We start from the raw sequence: 18,574 nt of genomic DNA on the forward strand, positions 1-18,574 counted from the left end.
TCAAAATACACGGTGACTTCTTTGTCAGGTCATTCCGTGAGTGATACAATTGTATCTCGTATATCGAATCAAAATGAAAATTTATCTATCGACAGTGATATATTTTTCAGTATTTTTTTAAAATAATTCTTTCCAAGTATCTGGAAAAGAATTTCAAAATACACGATAAATTCTTCTCGAAATAAAATTCGTTATCTTCGTACGATCGACGATCAACAAAGTCTGACGGTATCTATATATTTCTTATTGTAATAAATTCTTTCCGCTTTTATCGATATAAAATGGGTTTACGATAAACAGAAAATGTCCATATGTCACGCTATCAATGTACACGGGATTACATCGATCGTTAGCTTTGATATTAAAAATTTAAGATTCTCCTGCGATAGGTGTTTGATAGGTGAAACGATCGAGCATATTCGCCTAATGGATGTCCTCGATATGTTCGTTCAATCGACCGTAAGAGTCGCTTTCTTTTGGGAGACACATGGACGATCATTCAACGCGAAGAAAGTCCGATAATTCGTCTTGTAATTAAAAGTAGGGTAATCCGAGGTAAAACGGTGTTAAGGGGAACCAGCTAGAAATTCTTTCTTTTCACATTTTGTACCTACTTACTGACACGATGCTTTATTTTTCGTTCTAACAGTAAGCGAACGAGATACTTTTGAAGTACGTGGCAGTTCCGCAATTTTGATTTTACCCGCAAGCCTGTCGGTTTCTCATCTCGTCGCAATTAAAACGACAAACATGAATCGGAAAAATATACATCGTTTGACCATTGCTTCTCAACGAATAATATTTAGCAAACGTCATCATCCGTTGAATCCTTATCTCGTCTTATAATTTTTATTTTTATCACAATTTTTATCACGAAACTTGCACAATACACAATGAAATTTCGCGAAGACCTTCTCCTTTTTATCAACGCCGTTTTCGACATTTTTAACTTCGTATTCGTAATATAACAATAACATCTAACAATATAATGAAATGCTACAATAGTCGCTTTTGCTTAACTATTTTTATAAATCGCTGCAAATGTTCGTCGACTTGTTCCGAACAAAGTTTCAACGGAAAAGTTGCTATTCCCTAATGCCTGAAAAATATTAACTAAAACAATTAACTATCTATACACTTCCGTCGACGGTGTTCGCATTAAATAGATCGACATTCGTGAAAATCTATGCGATCGACAAGTCCAGCGTCAATTACGAATATTCGATGAACGGATTACGAGTTGATCGATCGTTGATTTTGGCGCCTGGGCGCTACCACAGTTTTGCAGGATGCAAAGAGGTAGCGAGATTTCAGGGGCGCGTCGAGGAGGGAAAACGAAGCAAGAAGGGAAGGGGAAAAGGTGGAAAACAGGGTGTACAGCGGCAACGTTTGATCGTTGAAATAGAGGATCGGCGTGCAATTAACCGGTCGGTATGACGAAATGACTCGGCTCGGCCTCGTGAGAACTAGGCGAGTCTTAAATCGTATTCCGCGTGCGTGTCACTACGCCAGGGCGAGTTCTCTTTCGCTCGGAACGAGTTCTTGAGGACGCGCTCGCGGCGTGACCGAGGTCGCAAGAAGAAAGAGAAGAAAACCACGGCGCGTTCGCGGTAATCGCTCGTGCTCGCGGATAAGTGGCCGTTGCTCGTGAATTCGACCCGGTTGTCCTCGCGTTTCTTTTCCTCGTCTTCGCGATATCCCGTGAAACGACGTTTAGAATCGTTTCGGCTCGCGATTCTTTGTTTCCTTCGCGCCTTTTGTTCACGCTCGTTTCTCAATCCGTCCAATTACAGAGGAAAGAAAAGTGTCTGTTAAACAGCCAATTTGTCGCCGATTCGTGCCAGGTTGTACACATTACCACGTTTACTACGTTCTATCTTTTGGAAAGTTTAGGTCGAGTTCTATTCAGAGAGATAAACATCATTTTACGGAAATGATCCTCTTGTAACAGGAAGATCGATATCGCGAGCGAATTATCAGCGGAAAGCAAAAATGTTATTAGTGTCTCAAAAAGCGACGTAAGAACGTGATACGCGTACACGCCAGAAATTTGACATTTCGTTTCGAAGCAATCGTACAAATAAAATTACACATATTAATAACGTTAGGAATTCAAAGAAAGCCACGTAAAAAGTATCCTAAATTTCCTGTTCTTGATAAGAAGAAAGTTTTCATCGCGTGGTACTTGATCGTCGATAAATTACGTAACAGAATCATACTTAAAACCCTTGAACTATCAGAAAGTAATTTCGCCTGGCCCAAAGTACGTTACATAATGATTCCTGCAATTTTCACACGTTTACGCGTTTTATCCAAATTATTAACCAAAGGCGTTCATCGAAAAACCAACGCGACTAACATCGAAAAAATTGCAAAGACCGTACATGCGAAGCAACGGGAACTTACTTGGAATTTTATTTTCCAAGCGTTCGAGTAATAAAAAATATCAAAAAGGTACGCGCGCTAACGTAGGAAGAATGCGAGATCCGTACAAAGCGTGCAGTTATCTGTTATCGGTTTTCAGCGAACCGACACGATAAGTGCAGTATTGTAGAACGAACGCAAGAGGTTCCGCGGTGAAATCATCGAACGTCCACGCTCCTGATTCGTCGCGGTATGATGCATTTTCACGCGAGCCGTGGATCATTTTCGTGCTCCTTCCTCGACTAGTCTACTCTCTTTCCGCGTATTTTTTTTTTCTGTCTCTCTCCCTCGCCTCGCCCCTCTCTGCATCGCGCGACAATGGCACGGAAACGCGAGCACGTCGCTCGTAGCGTGGCGTGCCAGATTTCCAACATCCTGCCAACCTGCTTCAACATTCCCGATCGAACGGTCGGCCTTTGAATTTCAAAGTTTGAACGTACAACACGATTCTAATCTCGTATGGGCGTGCGTTTTCACCGTGAAATATGAAGACGTTGATTTGTAAAGGAAATTCCTGTGAAACGTTGAATCACCTGATAGAAAGCGAAATTGGTCGACGAGGGTTCGTTAATGAGACGTACGGTTGCAGAATCATCGCGCCGATACGATACGAGTTTCAGTGTCGAGAATCTACGGTTTCTTCAGTTTCTTCGATTTGCCTTACTTTCCATTTCCGTGAAAGCCGCGCTCGTTTTCCGCGGCATCGGACGCAGCCGATTACCTTCCAGTTCGAATCTTCGCGGATCAACGAGCGCATACGGAGAAAAGAAAATTTCGTTAGGTGGAGTTTCTTATTAAAAGACGTACACCGACCATTATACGCGTCAAGCTACTTATTTCTTATATTTGGAAGATATAGAGCAGTAACGCGATAAATTACATTTTCTATCTTCTACAGGCGAGCAGTTTTATGATTCGATACGACGTCGATTGATCGCGCGTCGTGAAAATCGTCTCGTTAGTCGGTTTTTAAATTAATACGTGTTCATTCGCATACTCTTGCAGACAGTTTTAAAGTATCCTCGTTATAACAAAATATCGCTCGTCTTAAAATAGATTTCGTCGACTGATCAACCATCTTCTAAACACGTGGATATATCGTATCAAACTTCTCCTGTTCAGTCATGAAGTAACGTCAAAATTAGAAAACCAACAAAAATATATTTGTCACGATTTACTCCCGTAATCTTCATTTATCGTAAAAGTTATTAATTTCTATCATGTCAAAAGATACAATCCTCCAGCCCATAAATCTCGTCTTCCCATAAAAGACGATACCTTTCGTGATAAATGGTTTTCGCTGTACATCGAACCTAAACCCGATAAAGATCGATTTGAAATTTCCACTGGCAAAGGAGTCGAGGCACTTGAAAAAAAGCGAAAGATTTCGGTTAATCGCGAGGTGTTTGCTCGCGTGAGCAAAAGTAACGGTGCGCGCACGAGCGATAAAGCAAATTGAGAATGATGACACAATAAGATACGCGACCGGCCAACTGGCATGGAAGAAGGCAGCTCGTGGACCACTGAGATCGATCCTGGATCGGATCTTGGTAACGACGAGAAGATGTGGAGCGTCGATACATCCGACAACCGATCTAATCTCAGGCTGCTGCAGCCTGTTATCGTACTTTTATCGTTAGTTTCGCGTCAACGTCCAACCAACGCGCAACGCTTGCCTCGTGTTAGTAATCTTTGATCGAGAAACGCGAGAAATTGCCCAAGAATAACAAGCGGCAACGTTCCACGTCTGTGACGGTTAATTTTCATCGAAATATATAGCGGCGGTTCGACTACTGAATCGTCCAGTGATAATAAATAATTGTGGCTGTCAGTTTGGTCGATAATCTCCGTAGCAACGAATAGTAACGACAACGCTCGGGTAGTTCGATTCATCGCCTTCGTTCCCCTAACTAACTACGAAATCGTAGGCTTTCCCTTGATATTACGTCTTGTCACGTAACGTACATGTAGGGTATGCGACGTTTCTTTGAAAATAAACGAAGACCACAGGTGAAAGACACGATGAGTCATATTTTTCATGTTTTACGGAAGAGCAAGTTTTTACTTTCGATATACATCGTCGACCAATTTCGCGTCAAAACTGTCTTTCCATTCGATTCTGGCATTATGAGAGTACGTGCTTTCGTAGTTTCTTTGAATATTTACAAAGTATCGATCTCTGTATCGTGAGAAATAGAAAAATATCGGATAAAGACATTTCCACGAGCATAGTTTCATTATTCGATCTAACAAGACGTAGAGAGGACATTTAGCGAATTTCTATTATCGAAATTGTTCGCTCTTGCAAACTTATCTTATTCAGCGATTTGTCGGACGAGCGAGAAACTACTGTACCTTTCTACAAATATATCGTAGCAGGTGGAAAGCGAATCGGGCGAAAACGTCGGATTTTCTACAACTGCAACCACTCTATTCGAATACCTGCAACACCTTCGATCGGCCGTTATTGCAAAATCGCCGGTGTTTCAGTGCTCGGTCACACCTCTACCACCTGCACGATCTGTCCGCTTACATTCCAACCGGATACGCGCGATGTCGGTGCGCCGCGGCGCCGCCGGGTCCGGCGGAAATTACGGAACGTAATAATTTTCCACGAGAGAAGAGAAAGTGACGTCGGGACACCGTGGCGAAAGAAAACTCGAACGACGTTACGCAACCGTTTAATAAATGCACCGGTTCGCGACCTGCTCGAACTACCGATTTCCGTTCAAGTTAATAACGATCTGATTTTGCTTACTCGAACGGAAAATCACCGAGAAATTTAGTAAGATCAGAGTCCTACGAAAATGTGTGTCGCGGTTAGTAGGATGATCGGTGAATCAGCTGATAGAACGATCGCCGATAAACGTTTCGCGCGTTACGTTTTCCTCCAAGCACGATCGATCAACCAGACATTTTTCGGTGGATATTCGGGCCCTGAATCGACAAGTTACGAATCGTAGACTTTGATTTTACGATTTGGAATTTTAATTTTCAAACAGGATAATCGATTAGCTTGTGATTTGTGCGAGGGATAACTCGTAGCTTCTCGCTTTTAAAACTTCGCTAATGACATTGCCACTTCACTTGTACCACATGGTCTTGATATTTTGTAAATCGAATTATTTTGCAAAAATCGCTAAAAAATTCCCGAATCTTGCTGTAGATTTGGACGTGTCATGATTAAATAGCCAAAAGAATGACGTTATAGAAAGCATGGTCCCTCTAAAAATTGTCTACAACTCGTACGAAAACGATGGGATGGGAGATTATGAGAACTGTGTTCGGTGTTGGTCGCAATGTGATATACTTTTATAAAGCAAATCTAGATTTTTACAACTGGCTTTTATATATCATTTATAGTGTGGTATAAACGGAAACACGGTGCAGTGCATAAGGATGCGTTATAATCTTGCAATTCTTTACGAATCTTCTTCCCGTCTTTCCCAGTCTTTTACGAACACGCAACACATTATCTGCAAGGATTTCCTGTGATGTCAGTCGGTGGAATAAAATGAGGGATGTGTCGTCCAGTAAGCTTTATCGTAGCTGGGATACGAGGATTCCTAGTATCGCGTAAATTCAATCGATAAAGTAGGTCGTGTTAACACGGATACGGTCGTTAAGGGGCAAATCGATGAATACCAGAGTCTTTAGGAATCGACGTGATATTTTGTAAGAAACGAACGATATTAGTTTCATAATAGTTTCGTAATAAATTTAACTTAATTACTAGTAGCGTGCGTGTAACTCTGATGTAAAAATTGTCTGCGATTAGTTGGTTAGATAGCGATTCCGTAGTTTTCATTTCGAGGCCCATTCTGCAAGGCTGACCTAACTAAATGACGCAATCTTTGGAAAAAACTGTTCTTTCAAGTTTTTATACGTTCTCGCATGGTTATTGGATTAAATTATTTGATCGAAGAGCGGCGGATGTGAGCTCGGCAAAATCCAGGCCAAAGATGTGCCCACGTCGGGCGCCCACGATGTTTACCCAACACCTTTCCTCGAATCACGATGAAGAGGCGCGAACGTTGCTGTTGCCGCGAACGTTGCTGTTGCCGCGAACTCTCTTGCACGAGATTGCGTATTCGATCTATCCATACGCGGAAAGCACGGCGAAGCAGCAAAATTCAAGCGCAAGTTCCATTCGAACGCGTCGGTCGTCGATTTTAGATATATATTGGGTTGGCGATTAAGTGATTGCGGATTTTGTCATTAGTTGGTATTGACAAAATCCGCAATCACTTAGTTGCCAACCCAATAGTAGAACCTTCGTTCGTAATTTATTTATAGAAACAAGTTGATCTTCAGCCTCAGGTATACGAACTGATAATCGAGCCTCTGTTATATCAGGCGAGATTGAGTGTAACTTCAATTACACAAACGTGTTATCTTATATTGACTATGTACGTTACATGTAACTAATATACGCCAGTTAACAACAGTTCGGTTAATTTAATGAATTTGTAGCAACGGTATATGAAGATTAGCGAAACGTATAAATTAACGAGAAACTAATAACAAACGGCTATCTATCTAACGAAACTAACGATATTCATTACGTTTTCGTAGAATCAATAAATAATCAAACAGTAGACAGGTTCACGAAAGTGTTCGAACACTTTCGCACACATCTTTTATGAATATATTATATGCGTTACACGAAACATTTTGTAATTTCATCGGCGCTGTAACGATCCTCGTTTGAAACGAATCGAAATTGAATGAGAAATTTAATTTAATACGAGAAATCGTAAGTAACACTTAATTATCTATTATAGTAATAAGCCTCGAATTCAGCGAGACTATCTTCAACACTTGTTACGAGTTTAAAATGGTTATTCATACGGTTGTTCGTATTAACTTTCTTCTAAACGTACGTTTACGGTACATATCTCGTAACCTCCGTCTCATTGCCAATGAAACCATAAAATGTTTCCCGTATAATCGAACAGTTCAAACAGGCGTGGAACGCTCACGCGACAAAACTCACTTTTCTACGTCGGATCTTAACGTTCGTCGAGTATAATCGACCACGATAATAAGACGGTGGTTATCTATTGTTTGCACGAAACAACGCGGGCAACAACTCAGAAAACGCGATACGACGTACCGTACCTACTACGCATTGTGCGTCCGTGACTTTTCCCCAAGCCGATTATCTACCTGGCGCACGAATCGAAACGCGGCAAGTAATTTCGTGGTGATTCTGTCGAGAGGGATCGTATAGAAGGTCGCGTGAGAAACGGTCCCCCAGAACCCGACAGTGGTCGGAGGAAAAGGAGGACGAGCTTGGAGGCTGTCGTGAAATCCTGAGAAAAGCGATACGCTAACCGCGAAAACTAGGTAGGCCGAGGAGTTCGTTAACGCAATTAGGAACAAGCGCGATTGTTCTGGCCTGGAGAACGTGTTCTCAAGCTTCGATGGTCGAGGGGGGAATGATCGGCGTTTAGCGGTCGAAATTGCTCTAGAAGAAGACCCCGTCGCATTGATAAATCGTTTGGAAAGTTTGCCTTCTTCGCGAAAGTTTTTTTTTTTTTATAATAGGATATCGTAAAAGAAGGTAGAGAAGCTTTTCGAAGAGAGAATCCATAAATCTGTGATAAACATCGTTTGGTGTATTTTCTAATCAGATACATAGTTGAATTATCACGAAATTCTCATCTATTTTGTAGATGTCGGAAGATCGATTCGAACGTACACGTTTACGGTTGTACGTATTAGGATACGATCAATACCAAAAAATCATTGACCTTTACAGATGGGGTATCGAGGAAACGATTAATCAAACAGAATTTTGTATTCGTGCAAGGTTGCCATCCGATATATACGAAGTCAAAATTTAAATCGTAATAATTATGTCTCCTGCGATATTTTCTTCGACGCGGTCAAAGTTATACCGAACAAATTTCGGACGAATCAAATACGAAACATAATCGGAATCTGAATATCGACGTCGATCGCGAATACTTTCGTCCTTCGCTGTACGTGCCATTCCGCTACGAAGCTGCTGGATTTTCTCTTCGACAGAATCTCGATTTCCGTAATTCTCAGCATCCCAGGAACGTGGCTCGAAAAATCGTAGGACCCTCGTCTGAATTCCCAATGAAATTCCAGAAACTTCGCTATCGATAACTCGAGCACTCGGCTGTCCTATGACGTTGTTCTCGCGGCAATTCCGAGATCGTCGTAGCAGCGGGAGTTGGGCCGATCCTGGTCGCCTGAGGTCGCGCTAGGATCGACAAGTATTCGAGGATCGGGCAAACCGCAATCGCTGGAATCATGGTGGTGTCTCACCGCGAGGGCAGCATCTCGTCGAACATACGGGCGATAATCGAGCAGCTGAATCTGAATCCGGTAGAGACGAGGCGGCTTATCGACCGGACGAAACAGGATGGCGCGCGATGCAAGGGTTACCAGGCGGTGCAACCGACGGCGAAGATCAGCATCGGCGTGTACGGGTGCAAGGAGAAGGTCGAGTACAAGATACCCGCCCCGATTAGGCGCGTGTGCAGGTTGGAAGATCGACCGAGACCGAAACAGGAAACCGGCCAGCGAAAGATCCTCTGCTCGATTAACAATGAGGCTGCCGAGAACGATGCGGTCGAGGTAATCGATCAGGAAAAACTAGCCTCGGTTCGAACGTGTCCTTTCGTTGTTTCCAACCACTGTGTTAGCGGATTCGTGGAACGAAACGTTTACGAAGCTCCATCTTTTTATTTCGACGATACCAATGTTAGTTCGGCGTCGTCTCTAATTGCTAATTCCTGATTATTGCAATGCTGTCTTTGCTCTCGTTGATCCATAAAATAATATAATATAACAAGTGGATTGCGGATGTTTATGTAACTTCGTATTTTTATGAACATGGCTTGAAGCATATAACGTAAACAGGTATAATATTTAACTATCAAGTACTTTGGATATCTTACATAGATATCGTGTATTTTCTTGCTTCTTGCATTTTTAAATTTCGCATAAATATCTGCAGTCCGACAACCAGTAACGTTGTGAATTCGTTGATTCTTCCGGAATTTTTGTTTCTAAATTTTTCTTGCGTCTATGTCGTGTGATTCTGTTGTGCACGGTGGCAAATATATATAAGGGGAAGTTTTTATACCAAATTTAACTTAATTTAGTTATTGTACTTATTATTCGGCATAAAAGCTTGCAAGCAGTACTATATTTACGATGCTTCGAAGTACAAGGAATATGTCTTTCCCGTCAAATTTTATTCCGTTTATTAGACAAGTGAATAATTTTCACGCGAACAATTGACGAGCTTCGCGAAACTCCACGAATCGACAAATCGCTCACACAATACATCCTAACTACCTCGTAATGACTAAACTGCCAATGTCTAACTATAGACGTGAAAGCAAAGATTTGTTTCATTCGCTAAACGCCATAACGAATACTAATGTGAGATACAATATGTCCCACGTTTACGCTATTCTTTGCGTGTTTTATATATTTCTTCGTATGGTGTATGCGCCCTATCTAATTTTACAACTTCGAATCGCTCGCGAATGCATTAGACATCGTTGGTTTAGTAATAACGCGTTACGTAAATTTGGCTGCAAGGACAAGATCGAGGACAAGGAGTTCAGATCGATAAGATCGGCGTGCAAAATCGAGGATCGGCCAAGACCAAAGCCAGAGAGCAGACGTACAATCCCTCAGGCGATGAAAGAGCAATCCGTTCGAGCTGAAGATACGATCGAGGTAATCGATCAGATCCCGTGATTTTCACGTTACTAGAGACACGTTGTATATTATTCGATATGTTGCTCGAACGATGTAGGATAAAGCGGAGGATGAGTCGACAGGATCTGTTAGATCTTCGTGCAGGATCGAGGATCGACCACGCTCGAAGCCGGAAACGAGACAGAGGATCCCGCCGATAATCAAAGACGCGAGTCCACGAATCGAGGAGATGATCGAGGTAATCGATCGGCCGTTAATTACGTCGATCTTCGGTTCGGCCAGATCCGAAAAAAATAAAAATAAAAGAAAGACAGAAAAATCCAATCAAACCTTTTCTCACAATGACGTGGCAGAGATGATTCTGTTAACCAGGCCATCTTTCGATCAGAAATCTGTACAATCATAGAAGTAGAAGCTAACGAGGATAGATCAATTTTAATTGGATTGATATACGACGTAATTTGTTTTTAATTAAAAGATACGGAATACTTAAGGAGGTATTTTAAACAGAGAGTATTTCAGACCGCCTGGAAGTCTGTATGGAGCATCACGTTTCAGATTTTAAGATTGTTTTCTTCAAAGTAACTGTAAAACTTTGTAATGTCATTCGTTTTAAGATTAGTCGCCACATTTTTCGAAGTGAATAAAATTGAAACTAATTGAGTTATAAGGTATTTAACGCGGTCCGTTAAAAGAGATGTATAATCTACTGGCTGACACGGTTCCGGCCATTCTACTCGTCTACATCGACAAAACTAAAGACATTGTTAATTGGCCCGAGCGTCATTATCACGTGAAACGAGATGAAAGAAAAGTATCACAAACGATATGAAAAATATTAACGATCTTTCTGTTTGACGAGATAACAAGCAACTTTGACATATAATAATTCACGTAAAATAATATTACGAATCTTGCGAAATTCTTTTGCGAACGTAGTTGCCTGTATCTATACTTTCGAACGATACAGAAGCAGAAAAGCAAATTTTGTTCAATGTTCTACGCTAGAATACCCTCTTGAATAAAGAAATTATCGTATCCAAGAGGCGATTGATTCGAGTAACAAATAACTTATTGCCCGGCTAATAGGTTGAAGTGTGTCAGCGGTAGAGTTAGACCAGCGACGAACAAAGAAAAGAGAAATTCGAGTTTCGTTTTACGAAACGAGCGTAGATTCTCTGATCGACTTGTATACCAGCTGTTTGCCACGCGATTACGCTCTCGACAACGACGTGCCGCAAAACGAGGGGGGAACGGTAGCACGAACGAAAGGTTTCCTGGTGAAGAAGTGTCTTTCGAGACGGCACCTGCAACCGGTTTCGAACGATCACGGTTAACTGGCCGCACTTGCTCGTCCCGATAGTAGTTAATACCGTTATACCCGGCGTTTTGCGAGCCCGCCTGCCGATGCAGGCTCAAAGGCCACTAACAGTGTCACGAATAATTCGTCTAGCCCGTCGTCGGTCTATTTTTACAATTTTCTATTATTTTACGAATTTTTTAAATTCTCTGTAATCGGTCGTTGGCGTCGTATAATGTTAATTCCGTATTTGTTTTTTGATACAGAGTTCAACGACGATTAATTGAACAAACGGTGCGTTGAATTTATCTCTGAATTTTGTTTTCTAGGGCTCAAAATCGCCAAAGGACACCATCGATCATATTATACCTGTGGCCAAAGAAGATTTACGTAAGTGTCCAACTTAACATTCTTATTCTTATTACGTAATTTCACAGACTGTCGGATTTTAACGTAAATTTATATTTCTACGGACGCGAAGAGCAGTGAACTTAAATCGTGTTATAACGCGTCTACCTAAGATTTTCAAGAGGATCGTGGCTGATCCTCGAGATTCAAATATTTCTTCGAAAATTATCAAACTATTTCGTACTGTAATAAATAACGCGCAGAAATCCACAGCCTAGGTAGATGACGTCAAATTTATTTTATTTTAACGAAACTTTCCATTTGTCCACCAGCGCAACTGGAAAGCGCCAGTTTGAACCATACAGCGGCACATCACCGAATTGCGGTTCGACCCAAAAACCGGAGGCCTCCGAGGCGTACTGGCTCTCAAGCTGCCAACACATCCACGTCGACGATCACGACCATAGCGGAGGATTCGTTGGACAGCTTGGACCAGCAAACGGTCAGCGTGAACAGCAATGCGTCTTCACCGACTGAACCGAAGAACGTGTCTATCACGAGGAAATCTTCGAGTAGATTGTCGCGTGCGTCGGACATTTTCGAGCAACTGGAAGCTAAACTTCCTAGAAAGCCATCTAGCGTGGCCTCTTTGTCCCCGGACAGCCTGGACGCCGTGACTGCCCCGAGAGCGAGCGTCGAAGTGAACGACGACTTGGAGAAGCAGCCAGAAGTTCGATCGATCGTCAGGAAAGCGTCGAATCGAACACCAAAGAATACAGAAATGTTCGAAGAGCTGGAATCGAAGCTACCTCGAAGGAGATCCTCCAACAGATTGTCGAAATCGCCTGACAGTCTAGAAGTGGCTCCCACTTGGTTCTCCAAATCTACGGACGTCTTCGACAAATTAATGGAGTACGAACAAGGGAAACCCGTGACTCGAAGACTGCTAAACCCGATCTCGAAGTCGATCGATCGCGTGTCCAAGTCTTCCGACAGCCTAGAAGCGATAGAGGCGTTAGCCAGCGACGAATCCATCGAGCGTAGGAGGAGCAGCTTTGAGTTGCGCGCTCGCAGATCCTCCAAGAACATATCAAAGTCGTCGGAGAATTTCGAGGTTTTGGAGCAAACGCAGATTGGAACGGAGACTGTTCAAGAACTGCAGAAGAGGAGTAGCATTTCGGATATAAATCTGTCTCGGGGAAGAAGGTTATCGAAGAGTACGTCCAAGTCGTCGGAGGATTTCGAGAGGATCGAGATAAGCGAGCCGAAAGACGAGGGGGAAAATATCGGAGATAGTTTCGGGAAATGCTGCAGGAGATCCTCGAAACGTATGTCGTCCGAAAGCTCTGACAATTTGGAGTCGGATGACAGATTAGAAAACAGGAGAATCAGAAGAACACCAAAAAGAATACCGAGCACCAGTTACGTGGACATCGTCCCAACGGACGATGGAGAGGAAGAGAAAAGACCGATCACGGTTAGGAAGCCAGCCAGGCTTCAGAAATCGTCCGAAAGCTCGGAGCTTGGCAGTACGGATACGTTGGATTCTGAGAGGAGGAATAAGTCGTCGGAGAGTACCGAAACTCTGGACAGTTTGGAGAGAGATTTGGATCAGGATAGGAAACACGAAGATCTCGCGGACGCTGTTGCGGACAGACGCGACAAAAATGTAAGTTTTTGAGAAAGCCGATTTCTGCTCGTATTAATTATTGATCGAGTAAAAAAAGAAACGTTTCTATTTTCAGGATCCTTGGACCAATAAACCTCTAATGACGTCGCATTCGGAACAAATTTCAATGGCGGACGGCACGGAGGACTCCAAATCCTTGATCTCATCGGACAAATTTTACTGGCGTCAATCGTCGGAATCGAAGGAGAACATCGACATTCATCAATTATTAGCCATCACTATAGTTACCAGAATGGCCGACAACGGCAATAACCAACGAAGCTCTGTGATTTATCCTAAGAAGAAGCAACAGATCACCACGTCACAGCCTACCTCGCCAGTCGCTAAGCAAGAAGATAACAAGATGATCTTCGACAATCTCCTCGTTAGTAAGAACGACGAAGATTTACAAAACATGTTAAACGGCAATATATCCGAAGTATCCACGGACACGAAGAGTTTCAAGGAGAAACTAATCATGTTCGAGAAACTCGGCAAATGAACACTACACACATCTACACACGTAATTAATTAACAGGCACGCGTTTGATTGATTTTCGCCTGTTTAATGGGAAAAAAGGATACATAAGAAGAGAAACTGGTCGAAACTATGCAAAGCCTTTTTTTCCTATGTAAACTTTTTTATATCTGGATTTTATTTGTAGACTGAATAAGCTGAAGGAAACGAAATACGAACGAAGACGTTCGACTGGTTAAGACTATAAGATGGACAATAATGTAAATTATTTACTTCAAATTTTTATAATGTTTTTCATGAGGCGTATCTTCGTTTCTCACTCGAAAACACCAAAAAAAAAAAAGAAAAAAAGAAACAAAGAAAAGTGGAAAGGTAATCAATATGTAAAGAGAGTTTATGTTGATCCGTGTCGAGAAAGTTGGGAGGTCAACGTGTTTAAACATAATTACTGACCGTAATTACTTGTAAATCGCGTGTTATTTAACTTGTTCCGTTGCAATCGTATTTTCTTCCTCCTTTTTTTTTCTACATGTAACAAAAATCGCATACACGATAAGATTACCGGTCATAGCCGAATGCAGTATTAGGTGGTGCGCGATACCGCGAATCAATATACTCGCGTGTCGTGCTTACAAATTCTTCTCGTGTTAGGAGCTTAGTGTTTCTTGTTGTACAGTAGCTTAGAGTCGCTAATAAATGTCGTGTTTCGTTCCACTGTGTAAATAAAAAAAGGAAAAACCCCATTGCAAGATTAGGCACTAATAAAAGGAATACAAATAAAGAGAATATATAAAAGATAATATAGAAAATATAATAGTCAACATGATTTAAGGAGTGTTTAGTTCAATGGCCAAAACGAGCCATTAAGCGAACACAGGGTATGTTGTTAAACGAAAACATAGTTCAATTATATTTAGAGATGTTGTGGTAAAATCTTTGGGAAATGCTGCCTTTCCATATCAATCTAGTAGTTTCTACGTGTCGACGTCAAACCACGCGAAATTGACAGAGATTATATTCTATACTATTAGATATTCGATCTACTCTTTCCAGATTTTGAAGAAGCGATAATGCTTTCGGTTGTTTTCTTTTTATATGAGTAATACAATAAACGAAATGTATCTTTTGATTTCAAATTGAAGATTGTACGTCTGAGAATTATAAGTTCCACGTTGAGATCAAAATAAACCGTGTACGTTCAAAGGGAAACAGTGGATCATCGTGGGGTGAAGAAAAGACGTTAGAGCGTATCGTCTTCATCACGTAATACCGCGTGACAAGACAAGATACTTCTTTCCAGTCTTTTAAGTGCCTTAACGAAGTACCAAGGAATCGACTGGTTGCGGACATTGTTGGATAAATCGCGCAGAAACGTTTATCACTTTCCTCCCTATTGACCACCTCCCCTTTTAGTTTTCTAGTTAACTGTAAAAGTCTCAAACTCCAAAAGATACGCGTAGATTGTTAGGTTAATGAGACATAAATAGAGAATTGAATTAACCATCACTATAACGTATAAGAACTGGCATAATTGAAAGAAGAATATAAATAAATAAATATATATATAAATAAATATGCGTATATATAAATATAAATATATGTATATATACATATATATATATTTATATTTGTATAAATATTATAGTATATATAAATACATATAAATATATACAGGCATATAATACAGAAAGAGTAAAAGTCGCCCATTTTAATGTAAATAAAGCTGCCATCGTAATTACAGTTCGACAACAAAATTCTTTTCCTCTTTATTGAACCCGCATTCCGATGCGTCGATCACGGACACATCTTTAGAAAATTACAAAATATCTCGATACATTAAATACAGTTTTCTACGTTACACGTAGCAATTTGGGAAAATTGTTTTTTTTTTTTGTTCTTGCAGAGTGTATATGTGTGCATGAGTGGTTGCTCCAGTTCATTTACTTCGGGTGAGAGTCTTGTAGACCTTGACGAAAATAGGTAGTCGCTCAACTGCGTGATGACCCAATGACGAGTGAAACAGCTTAGGTCGTTTTATTCGGACCAGTTCATAAAAATTCGTCTCGTACAAAAGGAGGAATGTATAACAGTAACACAATATTGGCAATTACTGTGTAACAACGATTTCTTATTCACTTATCACGAATATTCAAATGTCTCTCTACCTTTTAAGCAAACTGAGCTCGTTGATAACTCACGATCGTGTTATCGGCTACGAATTCTGTTTGTTTATGTATACAAGTACAACGACAAAGAGTTTCTAATTCAAGGACGAATAACGGATCACGAATTCGATACTCGATAAAATTACCATTACTTATCGTAAGAGCTTTGACTAGGGTCTCTTACTATGGCTTATCAGATTCGTTTATCTTCAATAGTAAAAAACTTTGTGCAAATTTGCAAATTTGCAAAGTTGTAATAACTATTTATTTAACGCGTTAAACATTCAAGAAACAAACTTGAAAATAGGCCGTTATTCATCCTTGCCATTTTTATGTACCTTACGTTTCAAAGTCATACAATCGCGTATTAAATCCTGCACGTTTATGCGATATGAAATTTATAATTCGTCATGTGTATTGGCGGATTCCAGATTCGCATTGCATACAACTGGCGTGGAAAATTCCATAGCGTACTCGCACCGGCTAGGTTCTGTCACTGAAACTAGTTTATTTTCTTTACCACAGCTTAGATTGACAATGGTAGAACGCGCAGGTCCGTTCCAACAACTGAGGCCAGAGTCGTATTTCATCTTCGAATACCTTTGACCTTCCGGTCCGCTCCAATCGTTCCAGTGACCCAAGTTAATGTCGCTGCCGCCAGATTTCGATCTCTGCGTCGCTCTCGAAAACATGCACAAGGTGTAAACATATTCCAAATTCGTATAATCGAAACATTCGCCGTCTAGAGGTATGAACTCATTATCAACGCCGAAGTCACGATCTAATTTTTCTTCAAACTCTCTGATTTCCGTTAACAGTTCATTTACGGATTTTTCCGCTTTTTCGAAATTCTCACGTGCAGCTGTTGCTTCATCTATGACAGTTTGCGTTTCTTCGTCGTACTGCACTTGAGATTCCTCGGGTTTCACCTGTTCTTTGCCTACAGCTTCATCTGCCTCTGTGCCATCAACTTTTTCTTGCTCAGGTGTTTCATCCACTGGCTCACGAATCTCTCCTTCTTCATCTTCTTCGTCTTCTCCCTCTTCTTTCCGACTCGCTGGTTTAAACATCCCTGAAATAAGATATTAATACAATGCATAGTTCAAAATAGAAGTAAAAGAAATGTATCACCGACAGACAATCTTTCTATTAACCTTGTTCTAACATTAAGAAGACCTTCGCATTTGGCCATACTGAATCAATAAAATCTTGAAGATTGACTTCCTTCTGATTATTTAAGAAATACATTGCCTCTTCTTCAGTTACAACTCCATTTCTGTCTTTGTCAAACGTCACCCTAGTTTGAAGCTCTGCAATTGTTACAGTACCGCTATTATCGGAGTCTAGTAGTTTAAAATAATCCTCTGCATCTGACTCGTGCAATTCTTCATCCTCTTCTCCTTCTTGTGCTACAGATTGTTCTGGTTCAGCTGGCTTGTACTTTTCTAAAGCAGCTCTTTCGCGTTCCTCTGCTTGAGTCTTTAATAATTCCTTCTCCTTCTTTACAAGTTCTGCTTCTTCGTATTCTGAGCGTAATTTAACTAAGCGTGCTTGATAATCTGTCTTTAATTGTTTGCCTTTAGCAATCATTTCCATCCTTATCTTGTTACCTTCCCTTATCAACTCTTCTGCTTTTTGTTGCTCCAACCTGGCTTCCTTCCCAAGTTCATTACAATTATTTAAGCATTCCTTGCCCGAGCTATATTCGTCACTGCCATCGCAACAGTCGCAAACACCGTCGTTTACCCAGGTGGATGGTATATAGCGAGGCTTATGACCGGAATTTTCGCAGTAGAACGAGGCGTTTGTGCAGGCAGGCGTACCGGGCTCATCGCTGCCATCCGCGCAATCACAATAATTATCATTTACATATGAAAATGGTATTATTAGGCTTCCATCAAGGCACTGGAAGTCACGATCCGATGGGTAAAGCGAACTTTTCGCGTTAGATATCCCACGAATTTGCAACACCTTAGAACCGGCTACGTGGCCCAATAGAATCAACAGATTAACTGATAGAAAAAACATCAGGTGTATGCCGCAATTATTCATCGTGATAATATGCCTTCCGATTCTCTGTCCACTGTATGAAAATATTATCGTCCACGGTAAACTGACAAACTTTTCCAGCAAAATCGACCAACTTTTTGAGGTTTAAAACGGACACGAGTACATAACACACACTCGTGCACACCTACTACATCGGCATGGTCGCGTCTCGCATCTTATATTTAAGCAAGGTAGACGAACTACAATGTCGAAAAACGGTAACCTGTGGCGCTACAGTTTGCACGCGACTTAGTAAAACATGTTAAGGCGGCTTTTTCAGTTGTACAGTTTTCTGTAACCTTCCAAAAACGCTCTCAATAAATAACGTTACATTGTCTACCGTTAGAAGATGTATAATTGCTTTCTAATAAAAAACAATGTAACGAAATATTAAGAAAACGCAGGTGTTTATCTTTGGAACGATAATAATA

General features: G+C 41.1%; 2 protein-coding genes across 9 annotated transcripts in view; one reads left to right on the plus strand and one right to left on the minus strand.

The window, feature by feature from the left end:
• LOC122573301 overlaps window positions 1–14,208 on the plus strand; it is a 90,700-nt gene extending 76,492 nt beyond the window's left edge. For 7 of the 8 annotated variants that reach the window (XM_043739479.1, XM_043739451.1, XM_043739461.1 and 4 more), the window contains 3 exons: window positions 11,764–11,824; window positions 12,115–13,451; window positions 13,528–14,208. In XM_043739479.1, the coding sequence (XP_043595414.1) occupies window positions 11,764–11,824; window positions 12,115–13,451; window positions 13,528–13,953 (1,824 nt within the window). In that variant the 3' untranslated portion in view covers window positions 13,954–14,208. Of the gene's footprint in view, window positions 1–8,544; window positions 9,037–10,011; window positions 10,153–10,231; window positions 10,373–11,763; window positions 11,825–12,114; window positions 13,452–13,527 lie in introns of those variants that run through there. The other variant, XM_043739492.1, reaches the window with a different exon arrangement.
• A 1,456-nt stretch (window positions 14,209–15,664) lies between these two features.
• Window positions 15,665–18,436, minus strand: LOC122573353 (glucosidase 2 subunit beta). The gene is made up of 2 exons (XM_043739585.1): window positions 17,249–18,436; window positions 15,665–17,166 (listed from the first exon to the last, which is right to left on the minus strand). Exons 1-2 carry the CDS (start codon window positions 18,144–18,146, stop codon window positions 16,493–16,495), a joined length of 1,572 nt encoding a protein of 523 aa, XP_043595520.1. The 5' UTR covers window positions 18,147–18,436; the 3' UTR covers window positions 15,665–16,492.
• Window positions 18,437–18,574: the final 138 nt, after the last annotated feature.

Source organism: Bombus pyrosoma, linkage group LG2 (genome assembly GCF_014825855.1).
Source record: "Bombus pyrosoma isolate SC7728 linkage group LG2, ASM1482585v1, whole genome shotgun sequence".
In the NCBI taxonomy this organism is placed as follows: Eukaryota; Metazoa; Arthropoda; class Insecta; order Hymenoptera; family Apidae; genus Bombus; species Bombus pyrosoma.

Excerpts from the sequence above, each read along its gene's own strand:
- LOC122573353 (XM_043739585.1), bottom strand. The coding sequence starts at position 18,146 with ATGAATAATTGCGGCATACACCTGATGTTTTTTCTATCAGTTAATCTG. Across the intron at positions 17,167-17,248 it reads CTTCTTAATGTTAGAACAAG|GGATGTTTAAACCAGCGAGT; the intron begins GTTAATAGAAAG and ends ATCTTATTTCAG.